The sequence below is a fragment of the Condylostylus longicornis genome, unplaced genomic scaffold (genome assembly GCF_029603195.1).
Source record: "Condylostylus longicornis isolate FDR11 unplaced genomic scaffold, ASM2960319v2 ptg000015l, whole genome shotgun sequence".
Lineage (NCBI taxonomy): Eukaryota > Metazoa > Arthropoda > Insecta > Diptera > Dolichopodidae > Condylostylus > Condylostylus longicornis.
Genome location: NW_026577984.1, coordinates 2,480,805 through 2,503,979, shown reverse-complemented (window position 1 = coordinate 2,503,979; position 23,175 = coordinate 2,480,805). Strand labels below are relative to the sequence as shown.

The 23,175-nt window shown below is 24.4% G+C and overlaps 1 protein-coding gene across 1 annotated transcript; it reads right to left on the bottom strand.

The window, feature by feature from the left end:
- Nucleotides 1-1,640: 1,640 nt before the first annotated feature.
- LOC129605841 (putative FERM domain-containing protein FRMD8P1) lies at nt 1,641-15,699 on the bottom strand. Its single transcript, XM_055515817.1, has 9 exons — nt 15,657-15,699; nt 12,162-12,358; nt 11,395-11,741; nt 11,076-11,237; nt 10,810-10,998; nt 10,410-10,539; nt 10,177-10,275; nt 8,075-8,231; nt 1,641-2,725 (listed from the first exon to the last, which is right to left on the bottom strand). Exons 1-9 carry the CDS (start codon nt 15,697-15,699, stop codon nt 2,598-2,600), a joined length of 1,452 nt encoding a protein of 483 aa, XP_055371792.1. The 3' UTR covers nt 1,641-2,597.
- Nucleotides 15,700-23,175: the final 7,476 nt, after the last annotated feature.

Below are 23,175 nucleotides of genomic sequence, written 5' to 3'. Positions count from 1 at the left end.
CATCGCCTTATTATCAGATAAAAGAATGAATAGGTGCACTATTGGACATATGAATTTTTTTTTTACAATAGTTTTTAGAATAAAATTCTTATAAATAGAAAAATCTACTGGAAATATTTTAAAATTAATAATGATAATCGGAATTGTTATATTTAAGTATTCTGATCGAAATTAATTGATTAAATTAATTGATTTCATTTGCAAACTCAGCAACAACTGTATCCCACGTTTTAATGTGCATATAATATAAAAAATACGTATATAACAACTATGTTTTAAAAATTTATTGCTTTAAGAAGGGAAACCGAAATTGATAACTTCTATTTTCTTTTACACTGAGTAAACTTGCAATTGTTGTGTTACTATTGTGGATGGTCATTATAACGAGGATGATAATTATATTGAGAGCCTACTACTTCTTGAGTTTCTTATGGTTGTAATCCCATGCCTCCTAAACTACCTAAAACCGTCAAAGCATAATTACATAATGTTAAGTTTATTTATATTTGTACCTATATGTGTACATATATATAAATATAACCATATTATAGAAATTTTTCCTTACCTATTAATTGGTTTAGACTGAATAAAATTCGAAGGTTTGACTTATCTTGGAAAGAATAAAAATGATAATAAATTTACGATAACAACATTTTGATTAAAAAATTTGTTTATGCAAATTGTATATATGTATCTAGTACATACATATATGTACATAGAGGTGTATATATAATAAAATATATGTATATATGTATATGCGATTTATGCAGTAATACAGCATTTTCACCAATTCTACTATTTACATACATATGTACCCATGTTCTGATTTGATCTCAGTTCTAAAAATTAAATATCAAAATTTAATTTTTCATACAAATATATTTATACTTTTGTATAAGCATTGCATACATACAACATTAAATTATTTAGATTAAAATGTTATTTTAAAATTCAAATACGTATGTAGTTTAAAATCTGATTTGGTTTGTCATATTGTGTTTTTAGTAAAATATTTTCGTTCTATTTTTTTGTTCTTTTGATTCTAAATCCTGACATACGAATTTTAAATATTGTAATATGTAAAAATCACTAATGTTATTCCTCCAAAAATAACCAATTAATATTAGTTAGCTAAATTGTTAAATATTTTGTTTTTTTATTTATAATTTTATTTATATATTCCACATAATATTATTATTGTATTCAATACAAATTTACCATTATTACCAAATTTGGTAACAACGCTAGGATATATTGTATAAAATAACATAATACAAATTTAATTTGAGTTTTTTGGTTTGCTATACAAAATATATGGTTGAAATTTTGAAAAGCAAAACAATAATATAAATATATGTACATATGTATATATATGTAAGCCCAATAAATATTACATTTTACATATGTATGCATTTAGGTTTAAACATAATATAATATCATCTATATAAATTGTATGTATGTTTATGCAAATTGAAATGAATTTCATTATAATAACATAATTTTTTCAAATATAATAGTAAAATTTTTGAAATGTAATGAGAATTTGCATTTGATTGATTGAAAAAACCATTATATAATAATTTAAAAAAAAATTATATTTTTAAATTTTATTATAATGCTTAGATTTTGTAATAAAAATTCAATTTTCTGATGCAGTGTTTCGAATTTAACCGCTTAAAGTCAATGAACAGATGATTATAGAAAAATTTAAAGAAATTTGTTGTAGATTTTATAGAAAAAACAAATTTCTGGAAACTAAATTTAAAAAACTCCAATAGATAATGTTTGATGTCCTATCCAATTTTACTGAATTCATATCAAATTTTAATATTAAAAAATCGAATTTAATTCTTATATGAAAGCTTATATAATTAAATCCGTACAACACACTGTTGTCCTTGAAATTTTCAAAATTTTTTACGATTTTTTGAGAGAATTTGCGTGTCTTGATTTTATCCTTGGAATAAATTACATTCTTTTGATGACAAGGTTCAATCATTTCATATTTATATTTTAATAATCATTGAAACCATTTAAAAATATGTACTTCTGCCATATGGCGACGCTTCTTTTGCGAATTTGTGTGTTATTTCTATATTTACCAAGCCAATTATATTAGCAATTAATCGTTTAAAATCCATAATTCTACTTCAATTATTTACTTGGAAATTTTGACAAAACACTATTTGTTTCTCGGTACACAATTAAATTTGAAACACTGTTTATCTGTTATAATATGAATTATAAAATATTATTATAAATTATTATTCTTACTATTCATATAATTATTAATATTTCAATTTTAATATTATTGGTTCTCTCCTTGTTTTTATATTGGCTCTTTGTTCCTTCAAAATGTTATTCATAAAGCCTGAATAATATATATATAATTTATAATTATATAATTATATTATATTCCTGGATATATTTCATTATTATGATTCATCATAATTTTTGATTGTATTGTACTTTTTCTTTAATTTATATATATATAAATATTTATTATAATATTTATTTTTGACAAGCAAATGTTTTAATTTTTTCTTCATATTATTTGGCGGCCTGATTTCCATAATAATTAAATCCTATATTAACTGCTAATAACTTATCGATAATGATCCCATTTGTCCTATACAACGTCCTTCATCATCAAATGTTGCTAATGTTAAACGTGATAATTTATTACATAATACACCATTACCATTATTTTGAATTGGATTTGGTTCTGAAAAAATATTAAAATTTAATAAGTATTATAAGTAGACAATAATTAATTTAACAACATATTATTACTTGAAGTCTAAAAATATCGATAGAATTCGATATCAATACAAATGAATTTGCTAACGAGGTAAATAAAATTTAGTTTAAGATTCTTTTTCCTATGATATATAAGCCTTGCATTAGATAATTTGGTTTGAACCAATTTTTTGCAAATCAAGAGAATGTCACACATATTAATAAGTTCATGTTTACTTTGTCATGCTTTTGTGAATATATATTTATAAAATATCGCGAGATTCCTCAATTTTTTTTTAAAGAAGCAAAAAATATTTTATTTCTCACAAAAATTTTTTTATCTGAAAATTGCATAAATCTAGACGTTTCATATAAAATTTTCATCTGTAGATAAATGCGTGGTAAAATTTTCTTTATTTTATACTTAACCCCATATAATTTTGTTGAAAACATAATAACACTTCTAAATATACATACATGTTATATTATGACGTGTACGTTATTAAGTATATGTATGTGAATAAGATCCATTTAAATAATATATGCAAAAATTACTACTGAAGGTAAAGATTGCTAAAATTTTTCAATATTTCATTCAAATCCATCAATATTTTTTCCTCCCCCATATTTTTCAACATCAATTTTAAACCATATAAAATGCATTTATTAAAAGTGGTTCATACCTAATCCTTTCGATTTTTTATACCTATATTATATGTATAACTACGTATCCACACATTCACGTAAAAACATATTTTATATAAGTAATGTGTGTATTATTAGTAGCTGTATACCAGGAGCGTATCTTTTCAATTTTAATCAACTAAAGTTTCGGATGATCAGAAACACTTTAAAAAAATTTTCTTTTTTTTTTTTGTGTTTTGGTTTTTTTGTTACGTTAAAATATAATTTAATGAATTTTTCATTTTTAAATTTTACATCAAGGACACATACATATAAGAATATATTTTTATGGTTCTTCCATAATACAGACATATTCGAAATAAAATTGGAAAAGCCGCATCAATTTTATTTTAGTGTACATGAACGTATAAAGTACATTCCTGGCAAAATTACCTTGACTATAAATTTTCATATTTTTCAGGTATATACTCGTAGGTATAAATATACACGTACACTTAATACGTTGATGCTCTTTATGCACATGAATTGAAAATGTTAAAAAAATATTTTGTACCTCTATATTATTATACTTGTACGTATGTATGTATGCACATGTAAAATTTTATTTTAATTAGTTTGATATTATTACTCCTCTCTTTCTTTTTCTTTTTTGGATCAAGGACATAATCACATTCAGATTCATATGCCATTAGTGATGGCATACAGTTGATAAATTTATATAGAAAAATATTTATTTTGAATTTTCATTTTGATTTTCCATTAAGCAATATTGTCTAAAATTATTTGAAGATTTTTTAAGATGAAATCGAAAACAAAAACAATATGACGAACAAATTTATGTATGGGTATTCGAATTTGTTGACTAAAAGCAAAATGTACTTGTCATTTTGATATTTTAAGAGTCATATAAAAAATTCCTTGTGATGTAATATTTTATTTTGTAAAAAATCTCAACCCTACAGTTACGGAAGCCAGTTTGATTCAGGTAAGGGACAATGAGGGTTTCATGTTGCAAACATAATCTTTAATTATAACGTATTTATGCTGTAAAAAATCTAAATTTTGAAATTGGTAAATAAGAATTTTCTTCTTCACGGTTATTCCCTAAAATATCTTTACGTAGTTGCAAGGTTTTCTTTAAAAATTTTAAAATTTTAACCATTAAACTTATGGTAATATATAATTGTCGACAAACAGATTTTTTCATACAAATTTTTTGCGATATGGAAACATGGGAAGAATTATGGAAAAATATTTTTTAAAATATTGTGTACACTGCAGATTTTACGAACAAAATCAACTAAAGTTGGAACAAATCAATGATTTGTAAAGAATCCCTTGAACAAGTGAAATACTGCTTTCAATCACAATCTGCGATGCATTATTTAAATTATTTCAATATTATTCATGAAAATTATATCTGTTAATTGCATACATTTAGGATGAACAAAACAAAAAAACTGAAAGAAACGTTTAATGTATTGTTTGAATTAAACGCTAAGTTTGTGAGTCAAGGCAAATAATTATACTTTTTGATAGTTTAGCATTTACCGTTATTCCCTCAAAATTTAAATTTTACGAATTTTGAGAGTAAACTTGAGTAATTGCAATTAAAATTAATACCATTTTCAGGACGGACTATACAGGATGAGAGATAGAAATATAAATTTGGTTTTATTAAAATAAATTTAAAATGTCTTGACTTTTATAATTCATATAAGAATCATTTCCCTTAAAAAAGTCAATTAAAGCATAAGACAAGCAATGATTTTCTGATTTTTTTTTTATAATTTATATTTTCTTATCTAAACCACTACCATTATCAATCACAATCTGCGATGCATTATTTAAATTATTTCAATATTATTCATGAAAATTATATCTGTTAATTGCATACATTTAGGATGAACAAAACAAAAAAACTGAAAGAAACGTTTAATGTATTGTTTGAATTAAACGCTAAGTTTTTGAGTCAAGGCAAATAATTATACTTTTTGATAGTTTAGCATTTACCGTTATTCCCTCAAAATTTAAATTTTACGAATTTTGAGAGTAAACTTGAGTAATTGCAATTAAAATTAATACCATTTTCAGGACGGACTATACAGGATGAGAGATAGAAATATAAATTTGGTTTTATTAAAATAAATTTAAAATGTCTTGACTTTTATAATTCATATAAGAATCATTTCCCTTAAAAAAGTCAATTAAAGCATAAGGCAAGCAATGATTTTCTGATTTTTTTTTTATAATTTATATTTTCTTATCTAAACCACTACCATTTGATTTAATATAACACGGTAGGGCAAATACTTTTTCGATTTCCTGTTTCTTTATTTTTTATTATTTTTAACAAGGGATTTTAAGTGCACGTGCTTTTATATTTTAATGATTTTATTTTAAATTTATTTTTATATATTTTTGTTTTTCTTCATTTTAACATGTTCTGTTTACTATACAAGGATTAGTTTTGATGTAGCTTTTTGAAGACAACGTCATTTTCATGTACCTTTATACATTTATTATATGCATAATTCATATACAATTCCCTTGTATAACAAAAGAAAAATTTTGTATTTTCTTTATTCTTAGTATAAGTAAATGGGCGCTTTTTGTATAAATTCATTTCTGAGTTCAAGCTGAGGAAGAAGTTGTATATATGTAATTCTAATGTTTCAATATTTTTATCTTATGAAAATCCAGAATGAAATAAATATTATTTTAGGTTACTTTATGAATTTTTTTATTCTAAAACAGAAACATTATTCAATTGCCTTGAGGATCTTTTACTTTTAATATGATATCAAAAGGGAAAACAAAAATTTATTTAGTAAAAGTAAATGATTTAAGATGTTGAACAATTTAAAAGTAAATTGTGAATTTATTTTGAGCTTTATTCGTAAACTATTTATATTTTGCCATACATGTATAATGCTTTTTAAAAGAAGTTAAGTATTTCTTAAAAATGAATATGAATTTATTGAAAATTTAAACTACTGAAAATATTAAATTCTAGGGTTCAAAATCGTAACATCTAGGGATGTATATCAAATATAGTACGCGTGTTTAAAATTGGTATGTACTATATAATAGTACACTTTTTATACAAAAGAACACATATAGTATAAGCATATAGCTTGGATATAATTAAACCAGTTAATTAATCTTCTATTATGGACTATTAACAGTAATAAAATTATTTGAATAGAAATAATAATTTTGAATTGATCCAATAAAAATTTTTGGATTTAAGATATAAGATTAGATGAATCAAATAGGCAATCATATTATAGAAATCCCAGTCATAAAATATAAAATTAAATACACTTATAAAATCTTTCGTAATCGACAAAGTTAAAATTATATTGTTAAAATTTCAATGATTTTGTTTATAATGTATAATATGACTGACATTTTCAGAGAAACCTATATGATACACGTATTAAAAAAAAATTATTAATTTGATATTATTAATATTTAGCTCAAATAGCCGAGTATGCAATACAAAAAAGAGCACAATGTCGATTAGAATAGTATCCTATAGTTTCAAATTCAAAAACATTCCAATCAATAAATAACCAAATTGAATTTAAGTGAAAAAAGTAATTCTATAGTCAAAAATAATTTTAAAAATTAGTAAGATACAAAATAAATTGAGCTTTCTTTTATTGAAAAGGTATATGAAGGTGAAATATTATACCCATACATATATTATGAATCAATAAATAAATAAATTAATGGTCAAATTAAATTTTATCACTTTGATGTAAAATACCAATAATGAATAACACATTACATAATAATGCTATATGTCATGTCATTTGACACTATAAATTTAATTGTGCTCTTTATTTTGCATTTTCAATGTGACTTGCTTAAAAATTAGTAATAATGCATAATAATATATGTAAGTATGTTTAATAAATTATTAGTATAGAAATTACTAAAATAATAAAAAGGATATCAAAATATGGATGTCCCAATTATAATATACTATATAGCACCACATACATGTATACGTTTCTCATTATTTCACATAGATAATAATTTATAAAATTTAAGTATAATTATATTCTATACTCGCTATAGACACATACATACCATATTATGTCATTATTTTATTATATTAGTTTGAGAAAATTGACACATTTAATTAATTTATAAAATAAATTTTGAAATGATGAAATGCCCATAATAATTAAACATAACAATATTAATAAAAGTTGCAAAATGAAATATTAAATATTATTTTCAATTAATTAAAAAAAGTTCAGTAGAAAAATAATCTTTGATTGAAGAATTTTAAATTTAATCATAAAATTTAAATTGTATCTAGACATTTGGTTGCTATAGACAACAAATTTAACAAGCACTTTAAACATACATACATAGGTACATATGGTGATAAAGAGGGATAGAAATTGAAGTCGCCTAACATGTTTGAATTTATGGCTGAAAATTTCTATTTTTGGAATTTAAAAACTTCTTTTTTATCAAAAATCCTGTCCTTTTATTAAAATATGAAAATAATTTTAAAAAATAATTTAGGACCTGATAAGTGGCAAACAAACATGTAAATTTGAAATGTTATTCTCATTAAAAATGCAATACAACAAATACGACTGAGGCACTCATTTACATCTTCATAAACGAAAAACTTTGAAATCACAATTTAACAAAAATTACTTACCATCGTGCACATGTTCACCTGGCTGTCCATCAGCTGCTTCTCTTCTTCGTCTCATTTGATCAGCGAAATGAGCTATTAAGGCATCCATCATTGCGGCTTGACGCGAAAATATTTGCATTAATTTCGATACAGGGATTCCATTTTCCACAGCATCAAACTAAATTTTTCCATATAAATGAAAATAGAAAACAAAAACGTATTTTTTATTAAAAAAATTTTCATTTGTATAATCATAATTAAAATAATTATTGCTGGAAGGAAAATATTGCAAAATAAACCTGAAAGAAATTTTTCATCTTTATTAACATGCATCTCAAAAAAAGCCTAAGATTCTATCAACTGAATTTATTTTTATAATTAAATTTTTATAAAATTTTGACTTTGTTTTTGAATAGAAATTGGAAAAATGTATACAATTATTATCCGCTTTCCAAGTTTGATATATGGATTTGAAAAGGAAGGAAAATATTTATTACATTCTGTGATAACTGGAACCTATGACTACTTATATGAAAATTTAGCAAATCAGAATCTTTAAAATTAAGAATTAAATTATCTAAGGCGTAAATTCAAATTATTCAAAATTGTGAATACCGCATTTTAATTAAACTCAGTGCAATTCCTATTCAGTTTCATGTTTCAAATCAAATTGTATTGAATAAGCGAAGGGCTATTATATATTAAACTGATTGAATCTTTCAGATCAAAATAACTTTATAATATTATTTGAATTTTTGTAATATAGCACGAAATTTGTAATTCAAAGAAATCATCTATTTGATTAAAATAATTTGCAAATTTTTCTTCAAAGTTCAGTCAAATAAATTATAAATTTTAGAGTAATATGTAATTTTAAATTTCAAAAAGCACCATTCTAGAACTTTATAAATTTTAATTTTGAATGAATTTCTTAATTTCAGATGGATAGAAAATGGAAATCACACAATTTTACTCTATGTTCATAAATCATAATGAATTTTGGAAAAATTAACATTTTTCTTAAAATTTTTTATTCTATAAAGGTGTACCCATAAATTTGCATTTAGAAAATTTAAAAAAAAACTATGAAATGATTTTTCTCTCAGTCCATTTTATGTAAAACAAGGAAAAATTTTACTATTGTTTCATGATTTCCATTTTCCATTTTCATTATTGAAATCTAGTTTTCTTTTACAAGTATCCACATAATATATAAAGTCATCTAGAGAGAATGTTAAATCAAAAATCTGAATATTTTTTTGTTGAAAATTATTAGTGACATTTTTCATATTAAAAAGAAAATTTTGTAAAATAGTTTTTAAAAATGAATGGAATATGCTTAAATTGTATATAAGAAAACGTCTATTAAATACAGAAAAAACGGTAATGAAAACATGAATTTTAAATGAAAATTTACGATAAAAAAAATTTTATCTGAAATCTTACGAATATTTAACAGATTAAAGTAAAATTTGATTCTAGAATTAAGGGGTTTTCCGTAATTTGTTATAATACAGTGTTATATAATTGTACAGAGTACAGGGTGGCTCTGACAGAATGAAATAGAGAAGAAATATTTGTTTAAATAATTCACAATCAAGATAGTTCACAATCAAATGATTCATGTTAAAGAAATTTTTTTTAGAATTTTCACTTACAAACATTTTCTGTGTAACTTTAGAAATAAGAAGTTGACAAAAAGTTCAAAGAAAATATTTTTCTGAAAATCGAACATTTTGAATAATCCTGTTTATATTATAGGTCGTCACAATTTGCAATAAAAAGTTGAAATGTGATTGAAGCTTTGGAAAAAAGATCAATTTTATACTATATACGGGAATTAAAAAGTAGGATTTCTTAGCAAATAATTTTTTGCATCTACGTTATTCGGATTTGTTGTCTGAACAAGAAATATTTTGGGATGAAAATATTTGAAAATATTAAGTATTCATTTCAATTCCAGTTCAAGCAATTGAAGAAGTTCAAAATAAGTCAAATTGATTTGCTTTTAAATCAATAGTGTGTCAAATATTGGTTCCATTTAAAAAGAGACCAAATTAAATTACCAATTGGCTAGTAATTAGGAAGCGGTATTTATAGAAATTATTTTTATTAATGCTTACCTGAAGAAATATACAAGTTTGGCAATCAGGATCATCACTAGAACTTGGTTTTGCATAATCCCACGATAAATCTTCATATCTTAATCCTAACAGCAACGTCTTTAAAAAATACATATAAAAAAAGTTTTATAAATCACTTCTTAGCCTAATTATGTAACAATAATTTAAAATATAACCTTTCTGGTTAAAATTTTATTTAACAAAATTTAACTTTTTTAAAAATTTTTACTTACACATTCTACAGGTTCTATAACAAAAACACCACGTTCATTAATGGCTACTATTACTGAAATATCTTTGTGATTAACTAAACTCATAAGACCCCGAACTGGTTGTTCTACTTGGCCGTGAAAAAACGCCGCACTAAAAGAAAATTATAAAATATTTGTAATAAATTTTCGAAAAATTCAGAATTTTTTTTTCAAAAATTAATGTCAAAAACCTTGTTGTCTTAATAAAATTTATTATTTTGTTTTAAGAAATTCTTATTTAAAATTATAAATTTAAATAAATATCACAAAGTAATGATTTCAAATTTAAACCTGCTAGGCAAAACTTAAAATTTTCAAGTCCTCATTTCTCTTTTGTAATATAAATATATGAAATAATTGATGAATAATTTCTATTACTTACCCATAAAATGGCAGCGCCCAACAAAATTCTAAGTATTTTCTCATTAATTTTCTAGTTGTTGTCGTTTGTGGTACCCGTTTAAATTGTTCTAAAAGTTTAACTTCAGCTGAATTTTTTCTACTAAGCGGGAACCACGACCAACTTGAATTTTTGGCAACATGTTGTGGTAAAAACCTTGATTGATTTTCTCTACAAATGTTATATTTCACATTTTATGCAAATTCTTCAAACAAAATATGTAATTTTTTATTAATTTAAGTCGTTACCTAAAATAACTGTTTGTATGCGTGTGTGAATTATAAGGACCTAATTCAATTCTAGCTTGTATACCCCCTAACATTATTGAATGCACCGGTTCCATGATATATCGTCCTTCTAAAACATTATGTTTTGCTTCTTCATATAAAAGTTCTATTATCCTATGATCTCTGTAAAATTATTTATTAAAGAAAAATATTGTTAATTGCTAGTATTAGTAAATTGCTTAAAATTCAGTACAATATACTTGAGTTTACAAAAACCTGTTAGCTCTGAATGAAAGTTTTTAACAGAAATTTCATAAGATAAAAACAATTTTACACTTACTTAATTTTTTCTTCATCTTTTTTCGAAAAGAAAACATTCCTTTTTAATACTATCATCGGTTCATCGAAACGTTTTTCAATTGGATTACCATGACTAAATTTTTCTAGAAGATGTGGCCACGCTACTCTAACTACATAAGGTCGATGATGCGATTTCAATTGAATTTCTAAAAGTGCACTCGTCATCCATAAACCGAAAATACTTTGTGCTAATAATTTATTTGCTATTCCTAATTCTTCACAGCCCAAAGCAGCAGCTAGCATCACTTGTGCCGGACACTGTGCTGTTCCTTCAATTTCCATATGTACAGCAATACGTGACATTAAATACACGCATGTAGGTATCACCTTTAAAAAGTTAAATACAATTTAACATATATAGAGTAAATAAAAATATTATATAAATCTATAACCATCATACATGTGCACATATATGTATTAAGTTCATGTAATGTAATAATTTATATGTGTGTGTGCGTAACTTTAGCTAGAGATAACAGATAAAAAATTGGGAAATTTTTTTATTATTTTCTTCATTTGCTTTGTTTTTATTCAAATAAACAAAAAATCATGATTCCAAAAATAAAATACAAAACTAAAATCTCCAAAGGACTCAATTTTTATATTGTATCTCTTAGATATATAAGGATTAAAAATATATAATGTGTATACCCACATTCACATAAATACATGAATAATAAATATCTAAAAATAATCTGATAAACTAAAAACAAAAATAAAAATAAAACTAGAAAAAGAAAAACTTACATTTTGTAGAGGCCTTGGTATCGATGTTGACGATTTAGCACCACTAGAATAATTCGAAGACGTCGAGGCGGTCGAACTATTATAATTATTTGATAAATTTGATGAAGGTTGAACGTCCTGATTACAAGATGTAGATGGTTGTTGTTGTTGTTGTTGTTGCTGCTGTTGCTGCTGATAATTTGAATTTGTACTAATGCCTGTTATAAGAAAAAAAAATAAAATGATAGTATAGATTAGAAAAGAGAAGGGCAGGCAGAAAACAAAAAAAAATTCAATTAATTACATTTTGCTTTTGTTCAAAAACAAAGCAGGAAAATGAGGACAAAGAAATCCTAAATTTTCTGTAATCGAAATTTATTTTGTAATTTTCTTAAAGTTCTTGGATACATTTTTCTTTTTTTATTATTATTATTATTATTATTATTATTGTTCTTTTCAAAGATTTTGTAACAATGGTAACCAATTAAAGTTGAATAATTTTTCTTAAGCTATAAGCATTTCAATTAAGAGAATACAAAGGGGAGTAGTCGAACAGAAATAAGTAGAAATGGAAAAAGGACAAAAAGGGAAAAAGTTAACCTAAAAATGAAAAAAAAAATTGTTCATAAAAAAAATTTTTAATAGGAATAATGTTTTCCGTTTGAAGAATAGCAGTAAACGACTTTTACATGAGCACTACTTTTTTCAAAGAGGTTTCTTTTTGATACGATTATATATTTTCTCACAAGGGTACATAATTTAAATTTAAAAAAAGAAGTAAAAAGGATTTCTTAAAATTCGAACTCGAAAAAGTGAGGCTTAGTCTAAATTGAATTCAATAATTAATGCTATAAAAATATTGTTAACTTAAAAAATATTTGGAAATCTTAAATGCAATTGATTAAAAATTTTTTTGAAAAAATTAATGGAACTAGCTGAAAAAATTTTTAAAAAAATATGAAAAAATTAAAAAATTTTCAGAAATTTCCCATAATGTAGCAGTCACAAGTTAAACTAAGTAATATTTGATATTACATTGTGTTGTAAAAATCGGCGCGACCGCATTTCTTCTCTGTTTTGTGAAATAACACTCTTTTCATATCATTTTGTTTTGATTTACTAAGAGACTACAAATCATTCAGAGTTTTTAAGTTTTTCTCTCTAATGAATAAAATTTACTTTGAATTTGCCATATTTGTGAAACTTAAGGGTTCACAAATTGAAATTGAGATTTGCGAAGTGACTTGCTGAATACAGCAAAAATATTTTATAAAAATTTGCTTCAAATTTATATTTAAAAAAATTTTAATGAAATTTTAAGCAAATTTCTGGTTCCGCTGTGCATTTGCCACTCAATATTGAATTGAATTTTTAACCTTATTTATAATATTTTTAATTTTATGTAATCAAAATATTAAATGCTGCGATATTTCTCTATTGGTATACCCACACACCTCGTCTTGCAGCATCTTTTTATTAATTTTTTTTTGCAAACCAAACCGATTTTTCTCTCAATGATCGTCATAAATAACATGCTTTGCAATAATTCGCCAATTAATCATCTACATATTTAATAATTTTATTGTTATTTATTTTGTACTTGTCACATGTTTTACAATAATTGTTAAAGGTTCTCATAAAATTCTCATAAAATTTAAAAAACAAATAAAACAGAAAACAAAACACAAAATTACAAGGTTATTTTTGTTGTATCATAAAATGAGAAAATGAACTGACGTGTATACATGTTGACAGATTAAATGGTAGATAAAACAGGAATTGCACACTATTTTATCTTCTCTTGAAAAACTCACCTTTTTATTCCATGTATGTATAAACAAAAGAGCGACAAGAGAGAAAACACAAAAAACTCAAAGAAAACAAAAACAAAAGAAAAGGGAAAAAATCCTCAGAATTAAACAAAAATTCTACCGTAATGGACTTTAGAACAAAAGAATTTTTTATCCCACGTAATAATTAATTTAGTTAAATTACAAGCTTTATTCGAAACGAAATAAAAGCAGTTGAAGGTAAAAACAAATTTTTTTTTCCTTTTTTTTTTAATGATAAGTGTAACAATGAAAGGAATGTCAGACAACGGTTTCCATTTCTTCTTTTCATATTTTCTGTTTTTTTTTTGTGTTCTGTGAACATTTTCATCAAACAAAAACAAAAAAATTATTTTTGTTTTTCATGAAAAACATTTTAGCACACGTGTATATTTAGGGTGTGAGTTATAGCCCATCAAAAAAATTAAGTTCTACAATGGTACACATATAACATTTTTTTTTCCATTTTATTATTTTTTAAGAAAATTCTGAAGAAGAAAGTAAAAGAAATCAACAAAAATAAATAAATATAAGAGAAACAAATAAAAATGATTTAAGCTTTTCATGATTACATAAAAATAAACATAGTTACAAACACATATACAACCATTCGTATACGTATAACATATTATGTACATATTCATATACGTATAATTGTAAAATTTATTTATAATAAATAAATATAATATGAAATAGTAATTTAATGGTACGAAAATGGACGTGGACGTGGTAATTCCCAGATAAAATCTTTAAAAATAAATTTTCGTAAAAGATATGATGGGTGTTCTATGTATAACATTTAAACTTAAATAAATTTATATAACAAACAAAATAGGAAAGAATGTGACAAAGTGAGAAAGCAAAAATTCATGGATATTATATGCGTCGCGTGAATAAATTGAAGGGGCAAAAATAAAAAGCGTTTATAAAATTTAAAAGTTACAAGTATTGGATTTGTATTCGGCTTTAGAAAATCCTTCATTTTAGTTGTATATAAGATAGACTATAATAGGAAAAATTATAATGTAGAAAGTGTGTATACACTGCGATCTGTTCTTATCTGTTCTGAAATGATCTTCAGTTCGTTTAATGTAAGTGAATATTGTACTGGAAATGTCATATATCAGTAGAGTTTAATCAGTGTCACCACCATATCCATCACGTGTCTCTTTCGAATATTTGGTTCATATTCATAAAACTAAATATTCTTCTACTACTTTTATAGTAGCTCTCACTTTACAATATTTTTTAATAATTTGTAATAAAATTGTATGAGTACCTATAATTTGTGTAACTTATGAAATTAATCTTATCCTTTATCGAAAAATGTTGCTTTATTTTCACCGTATTTTTTGGTTTTCTCCTCTTTTTACTTGTAAAAAAATGGTCATCCTAGTGCATTTAAATAAATTTTCTATAATGAATTAACTTTAAGAGCATATTTAGGAAGCTTAATCTATTACAATGCAAAACAACATTGGATATATGCCCATGAGCTATGAGGGAATATCTTGAAAAAATACAAAATTTGATTTATCAAAAATAAATTGATTCGAATAAATTTCAAGAAAACTTAGGAGCTCATCTCATGAATGCAACTTTCAATATTTTTTTTAGTAGGAAATGGTAATTATTCATAAAACGAAAAAGAATTGTTTGTAGTGTTTAAGCTTTTCAAGGGATATACTTGCTCCATGGAATATTGTATCAATCTTGTCTTCTCTTATCATGTTCATATTTCAATAATTTCATATTACTTTTGACGTTAACACTTTGTCCCTCTCGATTTCCAAAGAGATACCGACTAATCAATCCGTCGTACCTCAGACCATACATTAACGGCTACTTTAAGATTATTTATAACAAATTTAAAAATTTATGTGCTTCCCGGATTGTGAGCTAAATGTGATAAAATTAATTTTATAAAATTCTTATAATTTATGTACATATATGCAGATTAATTAAGAAGGCAGTCGCATATCTCTATGAGAATCAACTAATTTTTGACTGTCTTATAGTCTCAATATGTAAAATATTGGTTGCTTTAGGATATTCAAAATTATGTCTCCCGATTATAATTCTTTTTTCTTTGTAAAAAATTTTAGGACAGGTTATGATAATTTATAGATAAAATACCCCTCATTATGCGATGTGCTTAAATAATCGTATAGGCTTTCATATATAAGATAAATACTTATATGTCATGATAGATATCAAATTGAGTTCATCAATGTCATATTTTCAAAAGGTGCTATCGAAGCCGGTATGTTTCTAAAGAATAATTTTCAATTAGATATCTTAATTAGATCATGTTTAATTTGAATAAATTTAATGGCTCCAATATCGTAAAATAAAGCATTTTCATATATAACTACTTATATATAATTGTATGAAATGCCTATAGTAAAAAGCCAATGGATATTATAAAACAAAACATTATTGATAATGGTATGCTAATGAAATTTTTTAAATATTTTAAATTGAATGGATATTCAAAATATTAAAAGCAAAACACTTTTCTCTTTTGCAGTGAAACTTGAATATTTAGCGATCTTAAGTAATTTTAACAAAATTATATTGCATATAATGTAATGTGTACAAGGTGATTTTAAATTAGTGCTCATAAATATTATTTGTAATTTTAAAAAGTTTCATTAATGGAATAAATAATTCTCTTTTCAATCATATGGTAAATATAGATCTGTTTATAACACCATGACATATCAAAAGGTCAGAAATCTGCAGGAAAAATACATTCATATAAAAAATAATTATAACTAAGCGTTTTTAGTCGGAAATTTTAGATGTTGGCAAGAATTACATACCAAAAGCTCACCTTTTTTTTAAAGTATTGCAATATTTTTGTTTAATTTTGAGATTCATTCCCGACCACCATTTTGGTTGCTTTTTAATAATTATAACTCTTCTGTTATAAGATAAAACACACGAAAAGAAGCCAGGACTCACACAATTCCAGAAAGAAACTGAAATCTGGGATTCAATTTTTGTAATGTTGTATGCGGAAGGTTCGAGAACACAATTATTTATTTAAACTATAAGAAACTTCGGAACATTAGAAGCGTATATTCTATATGAAATATAAAGCCTTGTTTACTTTTCATACAATATCGAATTGTATTACGACACTTTGTAAAAATATTTTAACCTAATTTTCTTTATATTTCATACAATAGTATCGATAAATAATTTAATATGGTACAATAGAGCTACACAATATGATACACAACAAAGGTACATCAAAAAGTGATTAAGAGCACACTCTGTTTCGTTAAAATTAGCACAAAAATATTCAATGTCAAATAATCTTTTAACTTTTATACTTAATACATATTATTGTAATTGTGATGTCTTCTCTATAAACCACTTAAGAGTATAAAGTAAAAAAGCCTCCCACTTCCTTTTCAACCAAAAACGAACAAAACAAAATTTAAATAGAAAAAAAAATCTTTTAAGTTTTTCTGTTGTTATTGTAAAATACAAAGGAAAAATGAGAATCCTCCGGCCTTGAACTTTTTTTTATTTTATTTTATATAAATACATAGTTGGTACCCTAATTGACTTTTATATAAAACCAAAAAAAAAATGAAAAAAAATAATAAGTTTTTTTTTATATTCAAAGCCGCCCCAAAATAGACCAATTCTCTGTTCCAACACAAAAAAAAAAGTAAAAGGAGAAAAAACTTCAATAAACAAAGAAGAAAACCTAAAAGAAAAGAAAAAAAGAAAGCAGGTAATTTTACAATAGTAAGAAAATAATATTACTATACATACATATGTACATCCATATGTATGTGTATTGTGTTTATAGAGATAACTGTAAATATTATAATATAATCTTAAATAAAAAGAATAAAAAAGAAATGTGGAACAATTTTCTTGGCAGTTTTCTTTGATTTTTGTTCTCTTTTTTTGTTGCTCCTTTTTTTTTGTTAAAATAAAAATTAAAAAACTTTCTCTAGGAAAAAATTTCTAAACACTATCAAAAAAACATATTAGAGAAAAAAAAAAACGGTATTTAAAAGAGCTGAAAAGAGAAAAAAATTGCTAAGCGGAATTTAAGAGATAAAATGAAAAAAATGTTAAAAACTTTTAAAAGTTTTCAATTTTTTTTTCTTTAGATGTTGTTGTTGCTCCTTTTTTCTTTTTTCGAATTAATTCAATAAAAATTGAAAACTTTTCTCAAAAACTTTTTTACTATTATGAATGTACGTAGGTACACTTTTAGTGTTTTCATATACGCTCTTTGTGTTTACATACAATAGTATGTGTACATATGTACTCGTAGTCACATATCATGTTACATTATGTAACATAATAAATTTATTTTATTTATGTATAAAATGTATGTTGGTATTAAGTATGGCGTATAACTCTAAGAACTAAAATCTGATAATGTAATAATGTTGTAACTCTTATAAATTAATTTAATATTACCAACTTTAGGTACATATAAGTTTGTATAACTATTATACTACACAGTGTTCCCACTCAATAAAAACAAAATGTATCCAATTTCGAGAAAAAAATGTATCCAAAATGTATCCAGCCTCCTAAAGTAGAATTATTATACTAAATCGTCTTATTTTATACCAATAAACTCGTAAATAATATTAGTTTGCTTTATTCAACAATGTGAGTTTCGTTATTTATAGTAAATTCTTTTAGAAATCACACGCAATTTCTATTACATTTTAAAATTTAAGGTCAGAAAATATATGTTCTGTAGCTGTTGAACTATGCGACAAAAACGATTCAGCATGAAAACGGGCAAATTTTGTTTAGTCAGCAAATAAAATTTTTTGGAAGATAAAGCACTTAAAAGTTACAGCACTTTAAAAGTTTTCTAACATTTATTTAGTGTTCGAGAAAGAAATGTATCCATATTTCAGCAAAATTTTAAAATGTAGCCAATTTCGACATTTTAGCAGATTTGAGTGTCTTTGTATCCAAGCTAAATTTTAAAGCAAAAATGTATCCAAATGGATACAATTGTATCCAAGTGGGAACGCTGATACTACATAAATGTGGGGTAACTGTCTATAACTACTATACTACATAAATGTGGGGTAAATGTGGGGTAACTACATAAATGTGGGGGGGATACGATTATAGGAACCCTTTACAATTTTGATACAACCTTTTGACATTTTGAATAACATTTAGTTGCTAGCATAGAATACATAGACACTTCTTGTTTTGCTTTTGGTGCGTTAACATTATAATTTTCTCTGTTTTAGTAAATGTTAAAGATGTAAATTATTAGATTCAAAATATTTTATGTATAAATAAAGCTTAATTATTATTAAAATTAAAGACTAAAATATAAAGTATTATTTTGGACAAAAAGGAACCCTCGAAACCTCCCACATACATAAATGCTATCAAAAATAAAATTATGGCGAAATATTTACAAAAGTATCAGCTTTGCAATTTAAAAAAAGAACAAATATGCCAAATTTTTAAAATTTAGTGAAATTGAAAGCAACACAACGAAGATGATTCGAAATTACTGGATGCTTATTCTCCTTTTAATTTAAAATAATTTTACTGAATTTTCATTTTATACAGGATTCTGTGATTTTAATTTCTTTATATTTTGTGTAGAAGGTAGTTCCATCACCTAACTAATTTTGTTATTAAGGAAAAGCATATCCCATATTATTTTCCTGCTCGGAAGCGGTAAAAAGCTTTTAATGTTGAAATGAATCGAATTTTAACAACAATTTAATTCTAATTTATGTTTTCTATGTTACTATATATCAGATCGGTTAGACAATATTGAAGACGCATATGTAACCTTTATTTATTTACATTTTATAAACTATTCTACACATTAAAGAATTGATCAACAAATTTTATTAAAATTTAAAATTTTTGTAGTTAAAAAGCTTTTCAGGAAAATTTGTGTACAGAAAGTGAAATCTTATTCAAAACCAAACCTTTATTTTTAAGGGTTAATTGTTAGTAGGTTAGAAATTTAAATATGACTAAATTTCTTAAAATTTCTAAACATTTTATAATTTTTGTACAACTCTATTAATTAAATAATAATAACAAATTCGTTGGGGCTTGTTAATATCAATCAGAAAACACGCAGTATAACGGGTATGCGCTGACCACATTAAATTCTTATTTTGTATAAAAACCTATGTTACCCAAAGACTACTTTTTTTTATAAAACTACTGATTAAGTTGCATATGCACAAAGGAATGCTCATCACAAAAAAAAAATCAGAATCCACTTTTAGGATGTTAACTAAACTTTTTTAATTCCTAATACAAAAGAGGAATTAAAATATATGAATCCCATATACGCGGATACGTAAAACTGCATAAAAGTTAATTTAATTTTTAAGTTCTTTCTCTCTTTTTGGCTTTTACTTTTACAAGCTTAAATGCACATACATACAATACCTAACAGAAAAAAACATGGAATATCAACAAAAACATTTAATGACTTTTTGTTCCAAAAGGAAACCACAAAAGTTAAATTTATGGAAAAGAATTCCATTTTTAAACCAATCTGCGTTTTCCATTTTATTTATTTATTTTATACTTATGACCTTGCAATTCTTTGTATTTGGTCATGTTTTATAACAAAATATCGTAAATAAAAAAATTTTCATTTCTGCATTTTCTATATTCATAAAAACAAAAACGCATTGCCGCGAGCTTTTAAATTTTCACTTTGTATCCTTTCAAAGAATTTTTTCCTATAATTATTCGTTTTGAGATTATGTATTTGTTGCAAATCAATATTTTTACAATAGTTTACCTTTTACGCATTCAAAAGGAGAACTTTAAGGAGATCTGGCTAAAAGCAAGGATTATAAACTAATATACATACGTGATTGTTATTTAATTCAAAGATTGTTTACAAATTTAATGGTTTTAAACTCAAAGCAAATAAATTGTCAGCAAAGTAAAAAGTGAGTGTGGTAAAAAAGGTAAGTATTTTATTTTCAAATATTTTGTATGTAGGAAATGATTTTTTTTTGTAAATTTCTTTTCTCTTTTAATTGCTTACTATTATGCTAATTTGATGCCAATTAAAATTATTATGTGCACATTGAATTTAGTTTTTGTTTCTAACGGCAGGTCTATGCCCATCAAACCAAAATCAACCATTCCCTCATTAGGTTCTCTCATTGTATATATATAGTTTATAGTTCTATGCAGAAGGCAATTTTTGCAGTTACGCAATAGAAATATTTTTTTTGGGTGGTGGTTACTTACTAGCGCACCTCAAAAAATTAGCTCGTTGTGTAAACTATATTCACAATGGTTCTCTTGATAAAAAAGAATTTTTTCATAAACATAAAAATGGCAAATTTATACACCGGATTTTCGCAGTATGTCTCCATTTTTTTTTTGAAATCTCAAAAATAAGTTTATTATGTAGTTTTAGATTATATTTTATAATTTTCAGCACTTTTCCCATTGGAAATTTGTTATGTGTGCGTTTTCACAAAACTTCTACACCCTTTAAGATATTAAGCTAAAATTTTATATACAAATAGATTCTTACTATAAATTTTTACTATTTTTTTCGGAGATTTTCAGTTAAGCCTCGCCTTTAAAAATTATAGCACCCGAAATCATGAAAATTCCATTTTTTCCTACCGTATTGTGTAAACAAATGCAACAAATTTTGCATATCGAGTTTTCGGTGGGAATGCACTTCTCCATAGTAGGGAGAAGTGCAACCGGTCGGTCTGTCGGTCTATCGGTCTGTCGATCTGTTGGTCTTTCGGTCTGTCGGTCTGTGTGTGCACGCGTGTATCTCAAGTTCGGCTGAACCGATTTTTTAAGCTTAAATTTATTTTACATTTCAATTTTTATTTTTCTTTTGATTTTAGTAGCTGAGTGGAAAAATCGTAGAAAAAGTCTTGAATGTTGAAAAAAATTATTTTCGAAAAAAGTAGAAGTGTTTTTTTTTTAGTATCATTATTTTTATGTTGTACTATTGTCGGAATGATTAAAAATTTTACGATTATACAGAAAATTTTGTCAATATCAAATATACTATTATAATATCTTAGTAAAAGAATAAATACATACAACCAATTTTTTGGAATACTTGTTACATAAAATAGAAGAAGTGTTGATTTTCAATATATTGCATTCTTAATTAGACCAAAGCATATTTTGAAAATTAATTTTTGAAAAAAATATTTTACAGGACTTCATGCAGATTGCTGGGTTTTACTTTTCTTTTTTTTTTGCTTTTTAGGAAAATCATTTGCCTTACATAATATAATGATAAATACCATTTTCAGGGAAAAAATTTTTGGAGTTTATTTGCAACACATTTCTATATTATATACTACTGTTATACAATTTTTATATATACACACCTACATGCATAAAAACTTATACAATTGAGAGAAAAAAATTTCTTTTTTTTAATTCATTCCATGAGCTGAAAAATTAAAAATAAAAAAGGAAAAACAAATCCCACAAGAAGAAGAAAAGGTAAATTAAGGTCATTCAATACGAGAACAAAAAATGAGAAAAAAAAAACAATAACAGTTTTATAATAAAAATGAAAAATAAAAAGGACATAAAATCAAGTCGACCTCATTTTTTTTAATTTAAGAAAATAAGAGGAAAACAACAAAAAAAAAACCAAAACGAAAAAATCAAAAAAAAATATGTCAAGTTCAACGTTAACAATCAGAGAAAGGGAGCGATGGTAGAAAGTGAGAAAGAATGGAAAAGAAACACAAAAAAGAAAAAATCAACAAGAATTCTGTATTAGTAGTCCAAACAACGACATAAAGATGTCGTTGCTGTTTATTTTATTTATTTATTTATTTTATATGTTCTTTTTTCTATGTATTTATTACGTATATGTTACGTGTACATTTCATTTATTTAGAATAATTTAAACAAAACAAATTGTATGAAAAATCAGTAGCACAAAAACTAGCATAAATTCACAATATTTTCTTTATATACACACAATATACAATGTCCCTAGTATAATATGTTTCATAGTAACAACAGAAATCTCCTTGGTATTTGCAGAGAAAACTCTAAAACATTAAAAACAAAAAATACATACTCACAATAGACATTATGATTCATGAATGTCAACGCTAAATATACGAAAATAAAAGTATATATTATAGGTATACAGAAATTAGGCTAAGGCGTATAAAATCTCATATAAAGTATCATAT